The sequence below is a fragment of the Polistes canadensis genome, unplaced genomic scaffold (assembly GCF_001313835.1).
Source record: "Polistes canadensis isolate GaletaPanama2010 unplaced genomic scaffold, ASM131383v1 scaffold_5, whole genome shotgun sequence".
Classification (NCBI taxonomy): Eukaryota; Metazoa; Arthropoda; class Insecta; order Hymenoptera; family Vespidae; genus Polistes; species Polistes canadensis.
Genome location: NW_014569552.1, coordinates 837,977 through 858,504, shown reverse-complemented (window position 1 = coordinate 858,504; position 20,528 = coordinate 837,977). Strand labels below are relative to the sequence as shown.

The following is a 20,528-nucleotide window of genomic DNA, read 5'->3' as shown; positions in this document are numbered from 1 at the left end:
TCGTTTCAGCCTTCGGATCAGCTTAACACGCATTTTACGATACCTCAAAAGAGGAATGAAATAAGAAAATCCTTGGACGATCCTCGTACGATCGTACTAACATATTATTATATAATGATGAATGATTATGTTTGTTGTTTTAATACGAAATCGTTAATGTAGGAATAAAAAGAAGATGAAAATTGTGTGAAATGAAAAAGAAAGGAAAATAATTTACTTTCAGGCGTTTCATTCGCGCTCGAATAAAACAATCAAATTCGCGTTGTACCAAACGTAATGATTTTCGTAGGGTTAGATTTAAGACGATTAACGCGAACGAAGATTTATGGGGTGACTCGTTGTCTCAAAGTCTTTTTTTTTTCTTTCTTTCTTTCTTTTTTCACTTAAGTTCGATTTTGTTCGACGTCTCGAATATTTCTCGTAATATAAAAGGGAAAAGGAAAATGTTGACAAATATTACGAATAAAAATTTCCTCGATGGTAGATATGTTACAAGGATCATCGATAAATTTATTTCCAAGTTTGAAATCGAAGAATCTCGGCTTTGCATTTCGTGAATTTCTTTTCCGAAATTTACGAGGCTCATCGTAGCGGTGAGCGGGACGACATGACACTCGCACTAGTCACACGCTCACACATACACACACACATATATATATATATATATATCAAACGATGCGGTTTTATGGTAGAGCTTGGTGGTACGACATGTCATTCCATGGGAATGACGTGACATGATAAATAGCTCTGTCGGTGCGGAGTGTCGAGGACACGCGCTGACAGTCCTGACGCGAGCACGCGCGCGCACGCGCGGACAGTCGTAGCACGCGCTAACCAAAAGGGCGCCGCAATGTTGCCCTTTCTATAAATAAAAAGATATTATCTTATTTTACGCAAGAGACAAAATTATGACTATAGGTTATAGTCTTTCTAAATCCTATTTATTCGTAATTCAAATCTTGTTATATAATATTAATCAAATTTAACAAATATTTTAATAAATAATTCTCTACTAATAGAGAGACGAGAAAAGTCACGTTTTCATAAATAATAGAAGAGTAATAGAATTATGTCAGTCAAAATGAGTCTTTTTTGTTAAATGTGACTAACCGAAGTGCAAGTTTTGCAACATAGAATTCGTTAACTCTTTGAATTTATTTATCATTATTATTAATATTATTTATTTTTCGAATGAATCAATGAATAATTCTCGACCTAGATGAGAAAAGTCACGTTCTCATAAATAATAGAAGCGTAGTAGAACGGTGCCGAGGGGGACTTAACATTTGACTTAAACTCGTGCGAACGATTCGACGATCCGCTTAGCACGAGGACTTCCGGTAGACGTGTTTCATCGCGTGAGATCGCGCGAGTTTACGTTACGGGAACATTGTTGCCGTTTATACAAGGATTCAAGTATTTAATTATTGGTTACAATGTATTTTTCTTCCACCAAACGAGTCGAATATAACTTTACTTAATATCCCTTTTGGTAGATTGTTTTTTATTTTTTATATTATTATATTTTCACAGCTAAATCACACAATTCCTCGAAAACGAATTACTGCCAAAGTTTGCATTTATATATAATTTGTTCCAATTTCTATAAAAAAATTTGCATTTGATATTTTCAAATATAATATACTCCGAATATTTATCACTTTCGTTTTTCTTGGTATCATCAACAACACTATTTGTTACGACCAAACGAGATAATCACAACTCTTTACAAGTGGTATTCGTTCTAATCGATCGATCGGAAGTTTAACAATCGTTCTATCTTCAAACACGATTCAGGTTTTTAGAGTACGTTGTAGAAAAGTGACAAACCGGACGAAGTCATTTCTCGCGGGGAAGCGGAAGTTCGCTATTACGCAATGGAAACGTCAATTTCCGGCAGCGGCATTGTCGCGATTCACGAGTCGGTAACAGGAGAGGGAGAGTGAGATAGATAGATAGATAGATAGATAGATAGATAGAGAGAGAGAGAGAGAGAGAGAGGCAAACAGAAGAGGAACTACTACGGCAAGGAGAAGAATTTTGTGGGAAAGTCCGTGAAAAATTCTAAATTCAAGAGAGATGCCCTCAGGATGCTCCCACGATTCCGTGTTAGCAACTCAAAGACTTAGATCAACGACGCGGGAATAGCGTACGCGTGCACGCCGATTTGAATATCTCTTAATACAATCTCTACGAACGGGTAATCAAACCGCGCCAGAGTATCTCGCAATAAAGCGTGTACTCGTGCGCGCGCGCCATCCGTGCAAAACAAAGAGAGAGAGAGAAATACAATAAAACACGCGATTGTATTTTAGATTTAGGATGAGGCCAACGGAATTACGTTGTTAGGTGTGTCAAAAGAATACGAGTAGGTAAAAAATAATTAATGAAGCGTAGCAATGAAGAAGGATACCGCGAGTTTGTCGGATGAGAGAAACACGTTGAGAAAAAAAAATACAAATAAAAAAAAAAGAAGATTTGGGTGGTGCAGTTGAGTTCTCACTTATCGAAATATTACTATCCCCAATTTCCGTAAATATTTATCCCGGTGATAATCAGTGAAACATAGTACATTCTCTTTCGAGAACGGACATTCGATACTCTTGACCGGTCCCAATCGGGACACCCAACTTCCGTGTGGGCGTCGTCGGCGCGAATCGCGATCGCGTGGGAAAAGGCGTTCGCGAATTTTTGCCACTTTAGAAAGGCAGCAGCAATGGGTGCGGGGGCGTTTTCCGGTGGCGGGGGAGGGAAGGAGGGTGGTGGTTGGCAATGGTGAAAGGAGGAGGAGGAAGGGGTCGGCAATGCATTCTCCGTCGCGTCTGGGTTGCTTCGTGGTCATATCCACACGCTTGCTCTCTATTCGAGTACGTCGATCGCGCGACATAAAGTGACGCACAAAAGCGTCCATGGCTTAGTTCGTCATCCATCCCGTCGTCGACTACTACCGGACATTCATAATAAGGAAGTACGAACAATGCTGGGATCATTTTTTTCTTCTTCTTCATCATCTTATTTTTTCGTTAATATTTTTCTTTTCTTCTTTTTTTTTTTTTTCTATCACCACTCCCCTCCACAGAAGTTCTCAAATCGTCTTATTACGTATATTGTGTGTTTAATCATAAATTGAAATAATAATATTATATAAAAATAAAATAAATACTTTCTATTCTAGGTTTTGGAAAAAGAAAGAAAGAAAAAAAAAATTTACGGGTATTCTATTCCGAACGAGGATACCTTCGTTTCTTAGGAAACTCGATAAAAGAGAGAAGAGGGATAGACTAAATCCTAAACTCGGTAGGAATTTGCGAGAGCCTTCCTGTGCTCGATGATGACACTTCCTAAGCTCGAGTCGCGCCAAAAACCCTTCAAAGTTCCGTCTCCGTCTCCTTGCATTCGAGTAGTAGTAGTCCGAGAGGCGAACGAACGCTTGCCCGGATCCGGTCGTCTACTTGCTTTTACCCTCTTACTGGGTTTACCATCATCACCGACAAAGAGAAAAATAGTGTAAGAGAGAGAGAGAGAGAAAAAGAGAGAGGGAAAGAGAGGAAGGGTGGTGGTGGTGGGGGGGGGAGAGGATATAGAGAAGAGAGAGAGAGAGAGAAAGAGAGAAACATTGCAGTGCTGGAACCTGATCCGAAAATAAATAAGAGTTCATCAAGCGAGCCAGCTCGTAAACGAGATTCCGCGAAAACTCTTTCTCTCTCTCTCTCTCTCTTTACTTCTTTCTTTCTCCATGACTGTAAAAAGGTACACGCGAGCGTACGTATGAGAGAGTAGTGCTCGCGTGTGGGTGGAATTCATCTCGATGGTGGAAAAACAGTAAGGAATGCTGCACCGCGAGACGGATGTAGGCGGCCGCCGTTGCGGTTCTTGTTTGTCGGCCTGGCGCCCACTTCTGTCCGGCGAAGTTCTCCTTCTCTTTCTGTTACTCCTGTCGGACGAACCCTAAGCATATAGGAGGTAGTACCTACCTCTTATATGGTACGTTCTCGATATCAAAGAGCGTGAAAACCGATACCGGTTCTTTCCTGGCGAATTTATAATTCGAAAATCGGTTCGGGATAGGTAGAGGAATATACCTATCTTTTTTCATTCCTCTTATGCCTAACAACCGGCGAAATATGATTCGCCTTGTATTTTGTAGGATTTAGGACTACTTTATGCGTTGCTTCGTTAATAGGACCTCCCGGCTACGTGGAACTCGCGAGATTATGCGATTGCCGTGTTATTATGTACAACACTCTCATCTCTGATCTTTGGTATCGGTTTTCTCTCTCTTTCTCTTTTTCTTTCTCTCTCTCTCTCTCTATCTATCTCTATATCTATCTTTCTTCGTAAAATATGCGAGAGACTATTCCTCTCCTTTGCGTGAGTTTCGAAGGCGTTGTTTCAAACGACGACGATGACGACGAAAATGAAGACGAGGACGAGAACGACGACGACGACGACGACGACATCGTTATGCGAAAATTCAGGTCACGTACGGTGCAATGACTCGCGCCCGTAACAAATCCGATTTGAGATGCCAATTACGATTCCGGAATACAATATTGCAAACGAGAAGGAGAGATATAAAGAAGGAAAATAAATGAGAACAAGAAAGAAAGAGAGAAAGAGAGAGAAAAAAAGCGTGCAAATTTTTTGTCTTCTTATTTTCTTTTTCCGATTTAACGTTTTACCTTTATTTTAGCGATATGAGTGCAATAATCGCAAATTTGATCGTCGTCTCTTGCGTAGAAATAATCTCGTAACGTTACGAACAACTCGGCAACAACGTACACGATATCTCGTTGCTACTTCGTAAAGCTTTACGTAGTACCGGTTGCAAAACTAACTCATGCTATATTCGATTTGATGACTCACGTCGAGTTTATACTAGTCGATTCTCTAACATTGATATCCACCTTCCACCACGCGGAACAAGGTTGCGATCAGTATGTTAGTAACACGAGATGATGCGCAACATTACATAAAATTATGAAATCTTTCTCTTTGATTGTATTTATTTGTAAGTTTAGATTCGCTAAATTTATTAAACTCGAACGTTAACGTTGTGAATGGAGCTTTACGAGAGCCTAAAGCATATCGCTGTGTGTGGTGCGTCGCATTCCTGACCATAAGTTATTTCTTTTCTTTCTTCCAGTTCCTTTTTACCACCATCCTACCTTCTCTTTCTCTTCATCGTTATTCTCGGACCTACCGATAGCCGAATCTCTTTTCCCTTGAGCAGGCAAAAGAGAGAGAAAAAATACGACCGGTAAAAACCAACGAGAAAGAGAAAGAAAGAGAGAGAGAGAGAGAGAGAGAGAGAGAGGTTGGCCTGTCTGAGGCCAGAATTCTTTTTTCTTCTCTCTTCGATTCCTGGAACAGGTTGGTTCACACCGGACCCCACTGGGTTCGGGCAATGTTTCAATTAGGGATCCAAAGAAGGAGAGATAAAAGGATGAGAAAGAGAAAGAGAGAAAGAAGACAGACAGACAGAGATGAAAGGAGTCTCGGTCCGTGAACAGGCCCTTACAGGGGCCTACCTTTTTAACGGATTTGAACCTGATTTCAAAGAGCCCGACGATGGCGGCACTATTAAACGCGAAAACATGCCCACCGGCATAGTCGACCGTTTGCTAGGAATAATATACCTATATATTCAGCCAAGAATCTCTCCACGAAGATATTTCTCTCTCTTTCTTTCATATTTATGATTATGTATTATACTCTCTGTATTATTATGTACTATCGTTATCGAACTATACGATATAGTGACTATTATCTCAACACTAAGATACTATAATTTATTTTTTATTCTTTTCTTTTTTTTTTTTATACATTAGAATTATTTTCGATGAAGGAACATCATTTTTGTTCTCGATAAATTGATTGATGATCGATTGAACGAACAAACAATTTCAGAATAGAGATATTAAACAATTGTTCTTCTCTGGCCTGATATCAGATTAAACTTTGTAAACGTGAGTAAGTTCGTTTTTGCAGGATTACAATCACGAATTCTGTGGTATCTGAATGTTTTATATTATCCAGTCTCTATTCCCCATTCCAAATGCCGAAGATCTATCTAACCATAGACTGAGAAGAAATGAGAGAAGAAAAGAAAAAAAAGTTTTCCCTCGACAGGAAGGGTGGCTGGCGGCTCTCTGGAGGTAGCAGGATTCGTTGATTCAATTCAGATCGAAATCGTAGGGATGCGATACGGAGGGGTCACCGACGCTGCATCACCGTGAATGGGCCATTATTTTGTTGGAAATCAAGGGATCTCATTCCTCCTCTCTCTCTCTTTCTATCGATCGGGCTTAGGATGAAACGAACGTCGATAATACGATGATCCGAGTTAAAAACTATGGAGGTCATTCGTAGACAGTAAGTTAAATAAAGACGATCATTATTTTGAGCACGAAACCTACGCGATAATCCGTCCAGAATAGGTAAATTTAAGCATTCGAATAAGAGATGACTGTTGGATAAAGTTAGGTTCTCCAAACACCATAAAATATAAAAATCATCTCGAAGAATGTTCGTAAAAGGTAAACAACATTCCTAAATATACCTGTTCGCATCGTTGAAATATTTCAAATCTATTGAGAGGAATCTGCTTTTTCTATGTTAACGCATAGATGTATTTTAACAAAATGCTTGGAGAATAGTACAAGGAAAATCAAAGAGCCGACTCTGAGGGGATGGGTATCGTCGCACAAACTTCTACCTCTACTCGTCGAACAACGAACCATCCAAAAACGAACCAACGAAAGAAGAACGAAAATTGTGTGTCGAGTGTGTCGGTGAATGAAGATGGACCGCGATACCACGAGTATCCTGCTTTTCAAAAGGTCCAGACGAGAGAAGAAAGAGAAAGATAGATAGACAGAAAGAGAGAGAGAGAGAGAGAGAGAGAGAGAGAGAGAGAGAGAGAGAGAGAAAGAGTGAATGAGAGAGAGAGTGAATGAGAGAAAGGCAGAATATGGGTGGAGATGAATGGCGATAAGGATTCCGAAGAAATCCTGATTCGAGACTGAGATATTCTCCTTGATCGGTGATCGCTCGAGAGTTTTATTCTCAAAGATTGCGGCCTACCATGAACAGTCCCTTACAAGCGGTCCAGACTCCAGTCGAAACCTTCCTCCTTCCATTTATAAGAATAAGAGTGGAACAGGAGAGAGAGAGAGAGAGAGAGATATCGGACGAGATAACACACAGATCGCTTGCAATTATAACTTCGAGAAAAAGTCTAACAGAAAATTGACATTTTCATCCGATATCTTTAAAGGGATACGGATTGACTAGAAAAATCTGAAAATACAAAAAGAGAAAATACGTCGAAATATCTGGTAGAAAATGTTTTGAAAAAGTCATGACGAGAATGAGATAGGTGAGAGGGATATTCATCGATTTACTTGGGCTCTCTTTCTTTCTTTTTTTTTGTTTTTTTTTTTTTAAAGTTATGTAAAGCGTTCACGTTTACTTTCACCGATCATGTTTTATTCGTAATGATACTGAAAACTGGATTTTCTCTCAATATTGCGTATAAATAATTATTCGATAAAAAAAAAAAGAAAATAAATTAATTCAAATAAACGTATATATATATAAGACATTTTATTGGAATATTCGCGAGGATTAGAAATTGTAGTAGGGGAATGGTATGCCATAAATTTTCAGCAACAAGTCGCGCACCGTACCGTTTTAAACCGAGGTTTAAAAAAGAATCTCAAGAGTAGGAGGAAGAAAAGGGGGAGACACGTCGAGGATAACGAACGATGCACGATCCTGGATTGTCTAACGAGCCGGAAACCGGAAGTGCCGCCTATGAATCGCGAAGGAATCGCGTTTAACGGACGATCCCGAAGTTATCCGAGCTGTTCGAACTTCCGTTTCTACACGAGTCCAAGAGACGTTTGACTTTGTCCCTTCTTATTTTTTTTATTCTCCTCCTTGTCCCCTTCATCTTTTTCTTCATCTTCTTATTCATACGTCGACGGAAACGGGAAGTCCGTGCACATGCATTCGCGATTACTTTCAATTTATTCTTTGCCAAAACTAATTCGCCATTCGTCCGATTAAAAGATTTATCGCTTCCCGATAAAAATTTACCACGGTGTTGGCAACAACGTGCTCCTTGAAATACTTAACAAATATTCTTGCAAATAATCACAACGTATTATTAATTCTCCAATTTTTTCTTTCTTTGAAACAAATTTAAAAAGATTCATCGACGAATAATACTAAGAAGAAGAAGAAGAAGAAATTTATTTAACGAATTCTCTCGAAAATAATAGCCAAACGATCAATTATTTGTATATTTCATAAGAAAAACTACTCGTTGACCAATATACTAAGAAAACAAAAATTAACAAATATCGAAGAACTGAGATGTTAAACGTGTAACGTCGATTAATATTCGTTTTATTTAACATGAGTTTATTATTATGCGTAGAGAAGTGTGTGTTAGACAGAAACGTAACTCGCCATCTCTGGGTTTGTAAGTGCAACGGTCAACGACGTTATTATTCCAGCTCGTTCCTTATCGAATAGGTCATCGTCAATGTTCTCTCTCACTCTCGCGTAAACTAACAAACGCAGTCGTGCTCGCACGCACGTACGATACCGGACACGACAGAAAATTCTTCTCTCTCTCTCTCCCTCCCCTTCACCTTCTTTCTCTCTTTTACTCTACGCAGTTCGCATTAGCTTCATTCATGTCACTCTCTATTCTCCATTTCGCTTTTTTTCTCTTTTCTTTTCCTTACGCCTTCCCCACATCGTCGTCGTCGTCGTCGTCGTCGTCGTCGTCGTCGTCGTCGTCGCGTTCCTATAGTAAGTACACGCGACGAATTTCAACGTTCCACCATCTACCACAATTTCCATTGAATCGAATTTCTTTGATACGTGGGAAGGTATGCGCGATAGTGCATTTGCTCTTTGGCAAATGTCGTCTAAAAAGAAAAACGATGCGCCTACTACATATGTAGTTATCCTATTAGAAGATTGCACCATGTCGCATCGTGTTGTAATTCTTAAAAAATTTCAAAGCATCTCTCTCTCTCTCTTTCTATTTTTTATTTTTTTCTTCGTCCAGTTACACACCTTTGAGTCGGATTTATTCGGTGGTGTTGGGGTTAAAGCTCTGCTTTCCCAGTACTGGCGTATTACGCAAATGTGTTTCCCTTGCTTGTACAACTGAGGAACGTTGTTATTTCAGAACGTCAACGGTGTTCCTTCCATCTGTCGCGTGTGTATTTACGTTCTAGCATTGCAACTATTATCTTGGTCGCATTCGTCTCCGACTTTTTTTCTTTTTCATGATTCCTATCGTCCTCGTCCTCATCATCGTCATTGTCGTCATTGTCGTCGCCGTCGTTTTCGTTGACGTTGTCGTTGTCGTTGAGAACATTTAATCACCTTGACCTGGTTTACCAAAGGAACCTAAGAAGCCAGACACTCTGGAAGTACCAAGTGCGTAACAATGTTCAACCAAATACGGCGTTGATATAGCTTTCTTGAAAGAGACCATTCAATTTCGCAATTACATGGCTGTGAGAGAAGGCTGCCGTTACATGGACCAAATAATGATTAATCGTATTCGCGAAGTAGATTAAAACGTCGCCAAAATATATTTTACCTTTCTTTTTAAACCTCGATGACGATAATTTCAAAACCGAATAATAATAATAATAATAATAACCGTAGCAAAGTAAACAAATAAGAAACGAACATTTTTTGTCGAGAGGGGAAGCTTTTTGCTCTGACAGAAAATACTAAAGTGTTCTCATAGTGTCATAACTTGGCAATATAATAGTGGTGGAAGAAAAAAAAAAAACTAAGGAGAAAATAAGGGAAACGGATCGTAAAGAAGCGCGTTTATCGCATCGACGAGTTTCTAGCGGAGATGAGATGGAATTACAATGAAAAGGAGTCTCGACCACGAAAGGGGAACTAAAAGGAAGGAAGAAAGAAAGAAGAAGAAGAAAAAGTGGGAAAAGAAGAAGGGACATTTGGAATAACACTTAAATCGTTTTACGGATGGCGAACTATTTCTACCACGTCTTGGCTCGTGCCACGTCGAAGCGAGCGAGTTTCAGTCGCTATAACACCGTCTTTTAGTTCAACGAAGAGAAAGAGAAAGAGAAAGAGGAGAGAGAGAGAAGAAGAAGAGAGAGAGAGAGAGAAGGAAGAACGTGTCGAGACTCTCGAGCGCGTATAAACGGTAAGCAGAGGGAAAAAGGGGAGGTTCCTCGAGGTGAGACGGGAGTTGGAAAGGGAGATTAATGAGGTTATGTCGTCGACTTGGTAACCAGACACCTACGGTCCTGTTTCCATTTCACCACCAGATACGTGCAAACTCTATACCGGCTTTGGTGCGCGTTGGTAAGAACGATAAATGTCATGGCTCGACGATTGCTCCAAATATTCTAATCTTATTGACGTATTATTTATGGATATTTAATTAGTGTCTTGCTATAATATATCCCCTATTACGAGTTCGAGTTCATTTCTCTACGAACATTTTTTATATATTTATCCAATATTATCAAAGTAATCGCGTCTTTTCACCACCTCTTTGAACAGTATACGATTTTTATTTTTCCGAATGGGTAAACCAATTCATTTTGTTAACCATGCCCTCGTTGCTCGACTTTAGTGACCTGACACGAAACTAATAATCCAACGTTGTTCTAGCCCCTTGACTAGGTGTATTTAAATGAATGTTTTAGTTAGATCCATTGAAAAATAAATTTGAAAGATGTTTAATATTCAATGGTAGCGATACTTTTCTGAGGTGACACATCGACATTGCGTGTGTCCCTTGAGAAAGGATAGCGTATGTTTCGGGCCCTTTCTTCCGTCCGGCGCCACGTGGTACCGTCGTCGCTCGCTTTCATGCTCGCTTCCCTCCAAAATTTGCATTTATCGTGCGTCACGAGAGACACGCACTATTAATGAATACGCACTTGTCGCTATTTCCTTCCTTCCTTCCTTTTTCTTTCCTAATCTTTATTTAACCCCCCCCCCCACCCACCCATACTTTCTCTTCTCTTCCTATAAACCCAAGTTCTTCTTGCTTCATGCAAGTAAAGAATGAAGAAGAGGTTTCCAATATTTATAAGATAGAAGAAGTTTAACAAAAAACACTGACATAAATATAACAGCACGCAAAATAAGATGGAAGGAGAAAAAAGAAAAGAAAAGAAAAGAAACAAAAAAAAGTAGGGGAAGGGAAAGTAGACGTGGAATTAAATAAAATAAAATAAAAACAATGAAAAAAAAGGGAGGAGTATGATATAAAGAAAGAAGATAGGTAAAGATACGCCGTTATTCTAAAAAGGAAAAAGGTACCACCTATTTCTTAAAACACGCGAGGTCATTTATTTTTCGCAAATAGAGAGAAAAAGATAGAGAAGAAATAAGTACTCGGCATCCTCCTCTTGGTAAGTTTTCGATCTAACATAAGTAAATTAAAAAGAAAGAAAGAAAACACCCTCTCGTCCGAGTGATAAACAAACTACCGGTGGAAAGTAAAGCGAATGAATGTTATCACGTGACTTCCGTGTCGCGTCGAAACGGCCTACGACATATAATGCTAATCAAGTATATCCGTGTATATTTCCTCTCTCTCTCTCTCTCTCTCTCTCTATCTTTCCTTCTCTCATTCTCTTCAACGAAGACGGATTATATCGTGTCTCCATCTTCCACCATTAATTGCTTGGAATTTCGAGAGCGTAATGTTTAGATATAAATATACGAGTAGGAGGCTGTAACATAGATTGAATTCCGATATATATATTAACGATTTGGAAAAATTATACATATCGTCATCATCACCGTAGTAAAAGAAAGAAAGCGAAAGCGAAAGCGAGAGAGAGAGAGAGAGAGAGAGGGTGTATATTTCGATGACGTAAATGACAGAAGGAAACGATCCTCCTAATCGACGATCAAAATTGATTCTGTTTTCAGGGGGTGTCGTGGCGCCAGGAAACAGATAAGAAGAGCCAGAAGCAGACGGTGTTAGTGCCAGGACGTGCTAGCCTATTCGCTTTTATCCCTCCTCATTCTTTTTATCATCGACGTCAGCGCGCACTCTCTTCTCTCTCTCTCTCTCTCTCTCTCTCTCTAGTACTATCTCGAGATGAGACGTTATAGCAAGCGAGAAGCGTCGCGAAGAGAATGATCAATTGGAGAATCTTCTTGAGCAGCGCCCTAATCGCGACATCCGTCTTTCTCCTTCCATCGCTACTCCTCCTCCATTCTTAACTCCTCCAAGTGACAATGGTTTGCCTCGTGACTAACAGCGCAGATCTTTGTCCAAGAATTGACCGGCCACGTGAGCGCGAATCATTTCGCGGAACAAATTGTACGGATGATGTTCGACGAAAGAATCCGTTTGTTTATCTGTTTCTTTATTCTTATTCTAGTTTTATTATTATTATTATTATTTTAATTCTCTCATCTTATTCTGTTATTTTCTTTCCTTTTAGTTTTGATTAAAATTAAATAACAATCGTTACATTATCATCGAGACAAAATCAGCTTGTTCTTTTTACCCATTCTCCCCCAAACCCTCAACCACCCCTCCCCCCGACCCCCGTAATGTTTATCCTATTTATCCATATATATATATATATATATATATATATATATATCTATCTATAAGTCATAACGTACTTATTTATTTCACATTTGTGGTACTATTAGTATTTATGTGTAAATCGATGTGTTTGTGTGCTCGAAGTAACATACAACTATGTCGTGCTATCGAAGAGATGCGTGTGCGCGCGCGCGCGTGCGTGCACAGCAGAGGCGTAGAACTGAGGAATTACATAAAATGTCGTAGCTCGTTACGTAACAAGCTTCTCCTTTGGTATTTTGCTTGCGCGCGTCGAGAGAGAGAGAGAGAGAGAGAGAGAGAGAGACAGTGAGAGAGAAGAATTCGTTCATGCGCGAATAAACGGTCCTTTCTCGTTTCGAATCTATTTTAGTTAATACGCCCACGTAATTTGTACGCTGTCAATTCGTTTAACTAATTACAATAGGGAGAGGGGAAAGAAGAAAACGGACAGGGGAAGACAGAAGGTTCTACGGTAGAAATCTATCACGAGCTTAACGTTCTACTTTGATTACTCCAAATGCAACGATCCAACCGCATTCTATGCAATCTATGCAACTCTCATTCGAACTTTCAACTTGATTCATCGATTCTCTTTCCCTGTTACTCTCTTCAACAATCTACACGGTGGATTATTCTCATCTCGGTCTCTTTCGCCACAAAGCAAAGTGTCACGAATGGAGTCTCAACCCTTCGGCCTCGTTCCGATAACGTTCGAGTTTTAATGTGATTGCTTCCCGATTAGCAACGATCGATCGGTATGTGTCGTCGAATGTTAAAGAGGAAACAACGAGTGAACAGAATAAACAAGGATGGTTTTTTTTGATTTCAATAAGAAAATTGTTCATTTATAAGAGAGATCAACCGGAACTTTTAACGGAATAATTAATTGTTCTAGATTTATATAAGAAGATTATTTAATTGATTGTAATTTTATTATGATAGTAGGAGGATAACAAATATGACAAGAAACGCGTATAATCGCTAAAACGTTTACGCGTAAATCGTTTTATGTCTGTATTTAACAGAGGAGGCAAACCGCGGTGTTGGTAATTAAAGCCTCGCTCTCTCTCTCGTAGTCGCTTACGCCATTGCCACCTACATTCGCTATAAATAGGCATGTTTTGCCAAGAGTTTAGCACGTAATGCGTGCAGGCACGCGTATCGGCCGCACTTTGCCCGACGCATCTACTAGCCATCGGTTGTCGACGCTTCGCGTGTTTCTCAACGGACGCGAATTTTATTTATTTTATCTATTAATAATTTGTTTCCATATCGATACACATTTTAATATCAATTTATTAAAAGTCCCGTGTATTAAGTTAGTAGCACAGAAGAAAAAGAACAAAAAAGAAAGTAAAATATGTAAATCAGATTTCCGTAGCTGATTCGAAAGAAAAGATACAATAATCATTTCTTTGACCATACAAAATATCAATTTGTTAATCATAAATTATAAAAACAATAAAATAAAGCGTATAATCCTATAAAGGATTATTAAATTGAAGCAAAAAATATAAAACTAAACGTAAATAAATTTCCCGTCGATTTCGAATCGTTCGTTTTGAATAAATTTCGAACAAAAATAAAAAGCGTAACGAGAGATGGAGAGACAGAAAGAGAGAGAGAGAGAGAAACGGGGAGAGAGAAAGAGATAGATAGGAAGAGAACACAATTATTTAAAATATCGTGCGTAAATGATTATATATCGCATATAGTAACGGATAGTAGTCTGTACTATCGCGCGATCCGATTAAAACTTAGTCGACTGATTCGCGTGGCGTCGTTCGCCAATGGCGGCTGAACCATCGATTGGATTTCCCTGGAATGAAACGTAAATATTTTAGAAGCCGAATCGTGTATCGTGTAACTCGATGTTGCGTTCGAGCATAGTATGCATTTCCGCAGTCGTTTGCGCTATATCTCTCCCTAGTTCATATGCGCACGCGCCCGCACACGTACGACAGATAGAAAAAGAAATAAAGAGACTAATAGAAATATATACATATATATATATATATATAGATAAAGAGAGAGAGAGAGATAGAGAATGAAGAAAGGGAACTAGAGGGTAGTAGAGATCGATTGTCCTTGCCTCTCAAGGCTGCTGCCGGTGCTTGGTCGAGGAGGGTGAGTTGAAATAGAATTTATAGCATACGCTTCTGGCATATTAATAGAACCGACAACACGGTTCGTCCACGACGACAACGACAACGACAACGACGACGACGACGACGACGACGACGAAGCCACTGCCAGTCCAATTTACACGACTCCGTTGCACGCAAGTTACGGAAATAAGAACCAAAGCAAGATCCGCTCATTTTCTCTAATTTTTTATTTTCCCTTTTTTACCTTATTTTACTATTACATTTTTCTCTCTTTCATGATATAACGACGTGAAACCAGTTACACGTTCGATGATTAAAAGTACTTTACTATTCGTTTTGTAATTAATTCGTTTATTGCAGAGTTATGTAAAACAGTTGTTACACGCGAGATAGAAATTGCGTTAGTGTTTTTTTTTATAAAGTATAAGAGTAATGAATACAGTTCTCGAAATTCAAGAGAAAATTAATATGATTTTATTACTTGTTCCAGGTTAAATTCATATACATAGATCATCGTGTAGAGTATCAATTTTTATGTTGAGATATACACGTGAGAGGTGTCCATACCGTCAAAGAGTAGAGGAAATTGGATGGTGGATGGAAAAAGGATTCTTGTATGGAAAATACAAGGGAATAGGTCGTTTCCCGACCGTCCAACGTTCAATGTTTCTCAAAAATCGCTCGTTCGTTTATCATCGATGAAATTTTGAACGGTGAAACGAACGAGCGTTGAGATATTTCTTACTCTATGGTATATACTGTACCAGATGGTTTCGTTCTACAGTATGTCTCGTTCACATTATCCTTTTTATTTGATTTTATTTCTTTTTTTTTTCTTTTCTTTTCTTTTCTTTTCTTTTCTTCTGTTTTCCAACGAAATATTTACGTAGATCGTTAGAAATATCAAGGAATTTGCGAAAGTTTTTATTCTATGGATTGATAAATACTGTGCCATATAGGATTTTTACAGTAGCAAATGATCGTATGTTCTAATTATCTAAGTAGGGAACCTACATTACTAATAAAAATAATGTAAAAGAAGGTCGTTCTTAAATTGGTTGTGAGTGGAAGATCGATTGCCCCTCTAACGCGTTTTCCCAATCGATCGGACGGTCGTGACCGGTAGTAATAAAAAACAGAAAAAAAGAAGAAGAGAAAAAAATAAACCTGAACTTTCAGACACAGTGCAGTGATAACTCGACGAATGTAATATCCGTTACTAATTGGTCGCAATTAGTAACCAATTCGTTGGATCCGTTCCATTATTATGATGCTACGAGCCTAAAAGAGAATCTCTTTAATTAATCGTTAATTAGCGGCTGATAACTGTAATCATCAGTCGTGTGATTAATTGACAACCTCGCGGTATCTATTCTCGCCTAATTTTTTCGATTTGTTCATTTTCAAATAAAGAAAGAAATAGAAAAGAGAGAAGGAAAATCAAACGACCCAAATCGAAAACAATTATGCTTAACCTATTCAAGGCTTTTAAACACACATCTGGACACATTTCGTTTGATTTGTATATTTTATATATTATAATATTTACGTATACATTTTATTTTGAATTATTTATAAAAATTATAATATAATATATATGATTTATCGTAAATAAAATCAAGAAATAATTCTTTATCGTTAGAAAACGAAAAATCAATCCTTGATAAGATTAATTCCGAGAAAGTTGATTAAAAAGAAATTCATCTTTTCTATACAATATGACATTAATACAGGGTGGTCCATTTAAGTAAGACCACTTAAATATCTTTTCGGCTTATTGCGATGCAAAAAAATAATTATTACGTAATGTGCATAATATCAAAGGATCAACATCTGGTAATAATATATTTGTCCCAAGATTATTATTTTCCAAATTATCAAAGTAATCGGTGGTTTTTGTCACAGAACTACATTTTTTATTGTACATCGTGTAACTTATCGAAAAAATATATTAAAATACGTATAATAATATGCCCTTGAAATGAACTTGATCTTCGAAAATTAAAGTTTAGGTATCACGCATTCGCACACATACACACATAGATACGGACTGTTTGTGTATAAGCTGATGCACAATTATGATTGAATAATATTCGTTGTCTTTGTCATAATCGTCGTTGTCATCGTCGTCGTTGTCTTTCGTAGTCGTAACGTCACGTGCTGCTCTCGGACACTGTCACGATTTGCGAGATCGTTATATTAATTTAGGGTTAACGCTCATTAAAACTTGACGATAGCTCTCGTTGTATTTCGAACGATAACGACGGACGGGACGGGGCTAAAATCTCTCCCAGTTGTTGATTATTATGCAATGATTACCGCGTGCAACGCGCGCCGCGGCGTTTTGTTTCATCTTCGTTACGAAACTTGTTCGGTACGCTCGAACGAGAGTAATTATAACGGAACTTCTCTCCTTCCCTTATCCTTCTTCTATCCTCTCTTTCTACCCAGTTCAACTGATTTTACATGGGAATTGCTCTCAACTTCCGGCTCGTGCAATATTTCTCTCTCGATAACCGATAGATGTACGTACGTTAAGGAATCTAGATCATATGTTATTAGTTCAAAGTCTTTAATCTTTAACTTATTTTAACATTTAACCCATTCAATAAGACTTTATTATTTTTTCGTCACTATTCTTGTTACTGAATATCATTTTATCGGTGGAGAAGTAGCATTTTTAATTAAATTATATCGCGTAATATTAATTATTGGTCGAAAGTCATTATAATTTAATATGCTTTATAATAACAAGACTTGAAAAAATGTTTTCAAGTGATCGTCATTAGTATCAAATTGGTTAAACCACCGAACGGATTCTTAAACGATAGCAATCCTTTAGAATAAATTACAAAGATAAAAAAAAAAAGGAGAAGGTACATAAGATGATCAAAGAAACGATAAGAGAAGACTCGAGTCAACTGAGAAGAAGTTTTCTTGAATTATTGCGTACGTATTCACTCTCGGAGATTATCGTCTCTATCTTTCCTCCTCCTCCTCTCTCTGACCCTGCTGTCTTCCTTTTTCGCGCGAGGGGCTTATCCTGCATTCTGCGAGGATTAAGGCTGACGGCATTCCTGGGTTTAATAAGTGTCGCCCGAACGACGTAAATTAGTTCAATGTGCTCGAAGGTGGGCCACCTTACCAACATCATCCAGTACCAACACTAGTATACTAACATCGGTACCAACACTACTTTCGTTATCGTATCCTCTCTTCACCCGGTAGCAACAATTCAGAGATGGTGTGCATCGCGTAATTAAAATTACTCCGTCATACTTTACGTCAAGACCGGCTTGCAGAAGCGCAATGTCCCTGCAGTAATTGAAGTTGTCCCAAAGGGTGGTATAGTAGTACTGGTGATAGTACCTGTGCTCTTATCTACTACCAGTGATGAAAAGATTGAAGAGGAGGTAAAGGAAGGAAGGAAGGAAGGAAGTAAGAAGACGACAACAACGTTTACCTTTCTACTGTCAATGATATCAGTATGGTTAACGCGAAAAAGAACGCGATAATTTCTTACTTCGAATAAATTTTTGAACGATTGTTATTATTCGGTCTTTAAGATATTTCGCAATTCGAACATTCATTCTATTTCTAATTTTCAATATATTATTATAATTATATTGATATAACGGCATATAAGCGTACGCATATAGGATAAATAATATATCAAATTTATAGCAATGATTGATACGTAGAACGGATTCTTACCTTGATCGAGGAACTATCTGTAGCGGTGCATTTTATGATCTGTAAGCAAACGAAACATTTGAATTAGACGTTAAAGGTGAATGAGATCGCGCCAGTGTTTAATTTGATCTACGTGGAAACTATCTCGTCATCGTTATTTAAGAAGGCTGCATCGCTTGTAGAAGAAGAAGAAGAAGAAGAAGAAGAAGAAGAAGAAGAAGAAGAAGAAAAAGAAAGAAATACAAGAATGAAAGAAGTAGGTAGGGCTTTAAAGAGTCCACGTTACGACATTCCAAGCGATAAAAGTAGTCAACTAAGGAATTCTTTCTTAGGCGAACAATCCAGTCAGTCCATTAAACTCTTGTTTCCCTTCGAGCAACAAGGATGATCTCGCGTGCGAGGTATCCTCGAAGGAAGAAGGCAAGCAAAGGCGAGAAGAAGGAGCGTTAAAACAACCGCGGCTGCGGCTACGGCGCCGGCATGCAACGGCCCTGGGGCTATTGGCGCGTGGCGGTGCTAATGAACTTCGGAGTCACGTTTTGTAAAAGCACGTGGCACTTTTGTATGCATATACGGTGGAGAGGAAGAGAGTAAGAATATGGAAGGGAGGAGGAGAGCTTGAGTTGTTGCATTAACGTTCGCTCATTATAGTACGTACTATACATTGCGTATGTCCCGCGTACTTCGACCTCGAAGATTATTTTAGTTAAAGAGAGAGAGAGAGAGAGAGAGAAAGCATAGGCTACAGCAGTTTCGTTTTAATGGAAGCAATAACGCATAACTAATGGACGTCATCGATCAAACACTTACTCTATTTAATCGCTTAACATTAATTAATGGTTAGTTAAGTGCCGTATTTTGTAGTCCCCTAGTCGTTTGTTTCAAGTCACCGATACATCGAATTTCGTTAATATCATTTTATTTTAGTAAGTAGACCGGAGTAATTGCGGCCGCATTTAATGGACGTGGTAATGCGTGTACTTATCGAACACCATTTCCGAGGATACCCAGCTTTCCGAGAAATACATATTTACTTATTCGTATAGAGATTTATAATATACATATATATGTATGTTGGTAATATTTAATACAATATTGGTTGAGGGTATCTCATTGTGAGGAGGGGTGGGGTGGGGGGAAATCATTCGTTAACGTAATCGGAATTAGGGGAGCATGGGTAAACGGGAAGGAAGAGAGGAGGCCGCACAATTTGCCAACAAAATGACAAGTACAGTTTCATTATAGTACGGACGAGGTAGAGTCCAGCCAACTCCGCGTTGAACGTTCGTTATGAGAATGCACGAAATCTGGTAGGAAGTCCATTAATTAAATCTTTACCGCCCATCCCTCCCTATTTGAAAAGCGTACGGAAAAGACGGATTCTTCTTATTGTTAAAGAGGAGACGAAACGGTGGACGGCATTTTCCGGTGGAAAGCCGTAGACGTGGCTCTCATTAAAAGTAAAGCTCGAACGAGATAAAGAAAGATAGAGAAGGACGTCATCATCTCGAGTCGACGTCGTTCGCTTACTTGCCAAGAATAACAATCAGGACGATTCGGTAGTAATGGAATTATCGTTTCGGACAGGCCGTTCCTCTTCGTTCCCTTTTTAGTCCCTCCTACTCCTCTTCCTCCTCCTCCTCCTCTTTCTCCGTCTCTTCTACTATTCCGTCATTGAGTCCATCGTTCGGTCTTTCAGGCATGCCGGCGATTTAAGTGTTAATGAACTCCCGCCGAGGAGTCACGTTTGAAAAAACAATGAAGCAAAAGGATAGAATCGCGCGACGTACATAATTGGAGAATCCCAAGGTGGAGTGCGAGGCTTGCAAATTCATAGCTTGTTTTGCCCGTGGACGCGTTGTTACGCGGCTTGTCCGATAACATCGTCGTGGGGTTCATCGTCGGGGTTCATCGATCGACCACGTATGAGTTGTAAGTAAATGTAATTTTCGCACGTAAAGCCGAAAATTTCCTTAACGTGTATACTTTATAACATTCACACGGGACTGTTAAAAATCAGTTCTCCCACGCAATGCAGCCCAACGCAATTCAACGCAACGTAATGCAACCCAAGGCAAGGTAAGGTAATGCAAGGTAAGGCAAGGCAAGGC

At 38.9% G+C, this 20,528-nt stretch overlaps 1 protein-coding gene across 5 annotated transcripts in view; it reads right to left on the bottom strand.

Moving 5' to 3' along the window:
- LOC106787987 (3-phosphoinositide-dependent protein kinase 1) overlaps window positions 1–20,528 on the bottom strand; it is a 197,555-nt gene that overhangs the window by 115,325 nt on the left and 61,702 nt on the right. For 3 of the 5 annotated variants that reach the window (XM_014750842.1, XM_014750833.1, XM_014750860.1), the window contains one exon: window positions 18,439–18,477. Coding sequence is in view for 2 of the 5 variants with exons in the window: in XM_014750833.1 (XP_014606319.1) it covers window positions 18,439–18,477 (39 nt within the window). In the remaining 3 variants the exon portion in view is untranslated. Of the gene's footprint in view, window positions 1–18,438; window positions 18,478–19,947; window positions 20,024–20,528 lie in introns of those variants that run through there. The other 2 variants (XM_014750851.1, XM_014750878.1) reach the window with 2 other exon arrangements.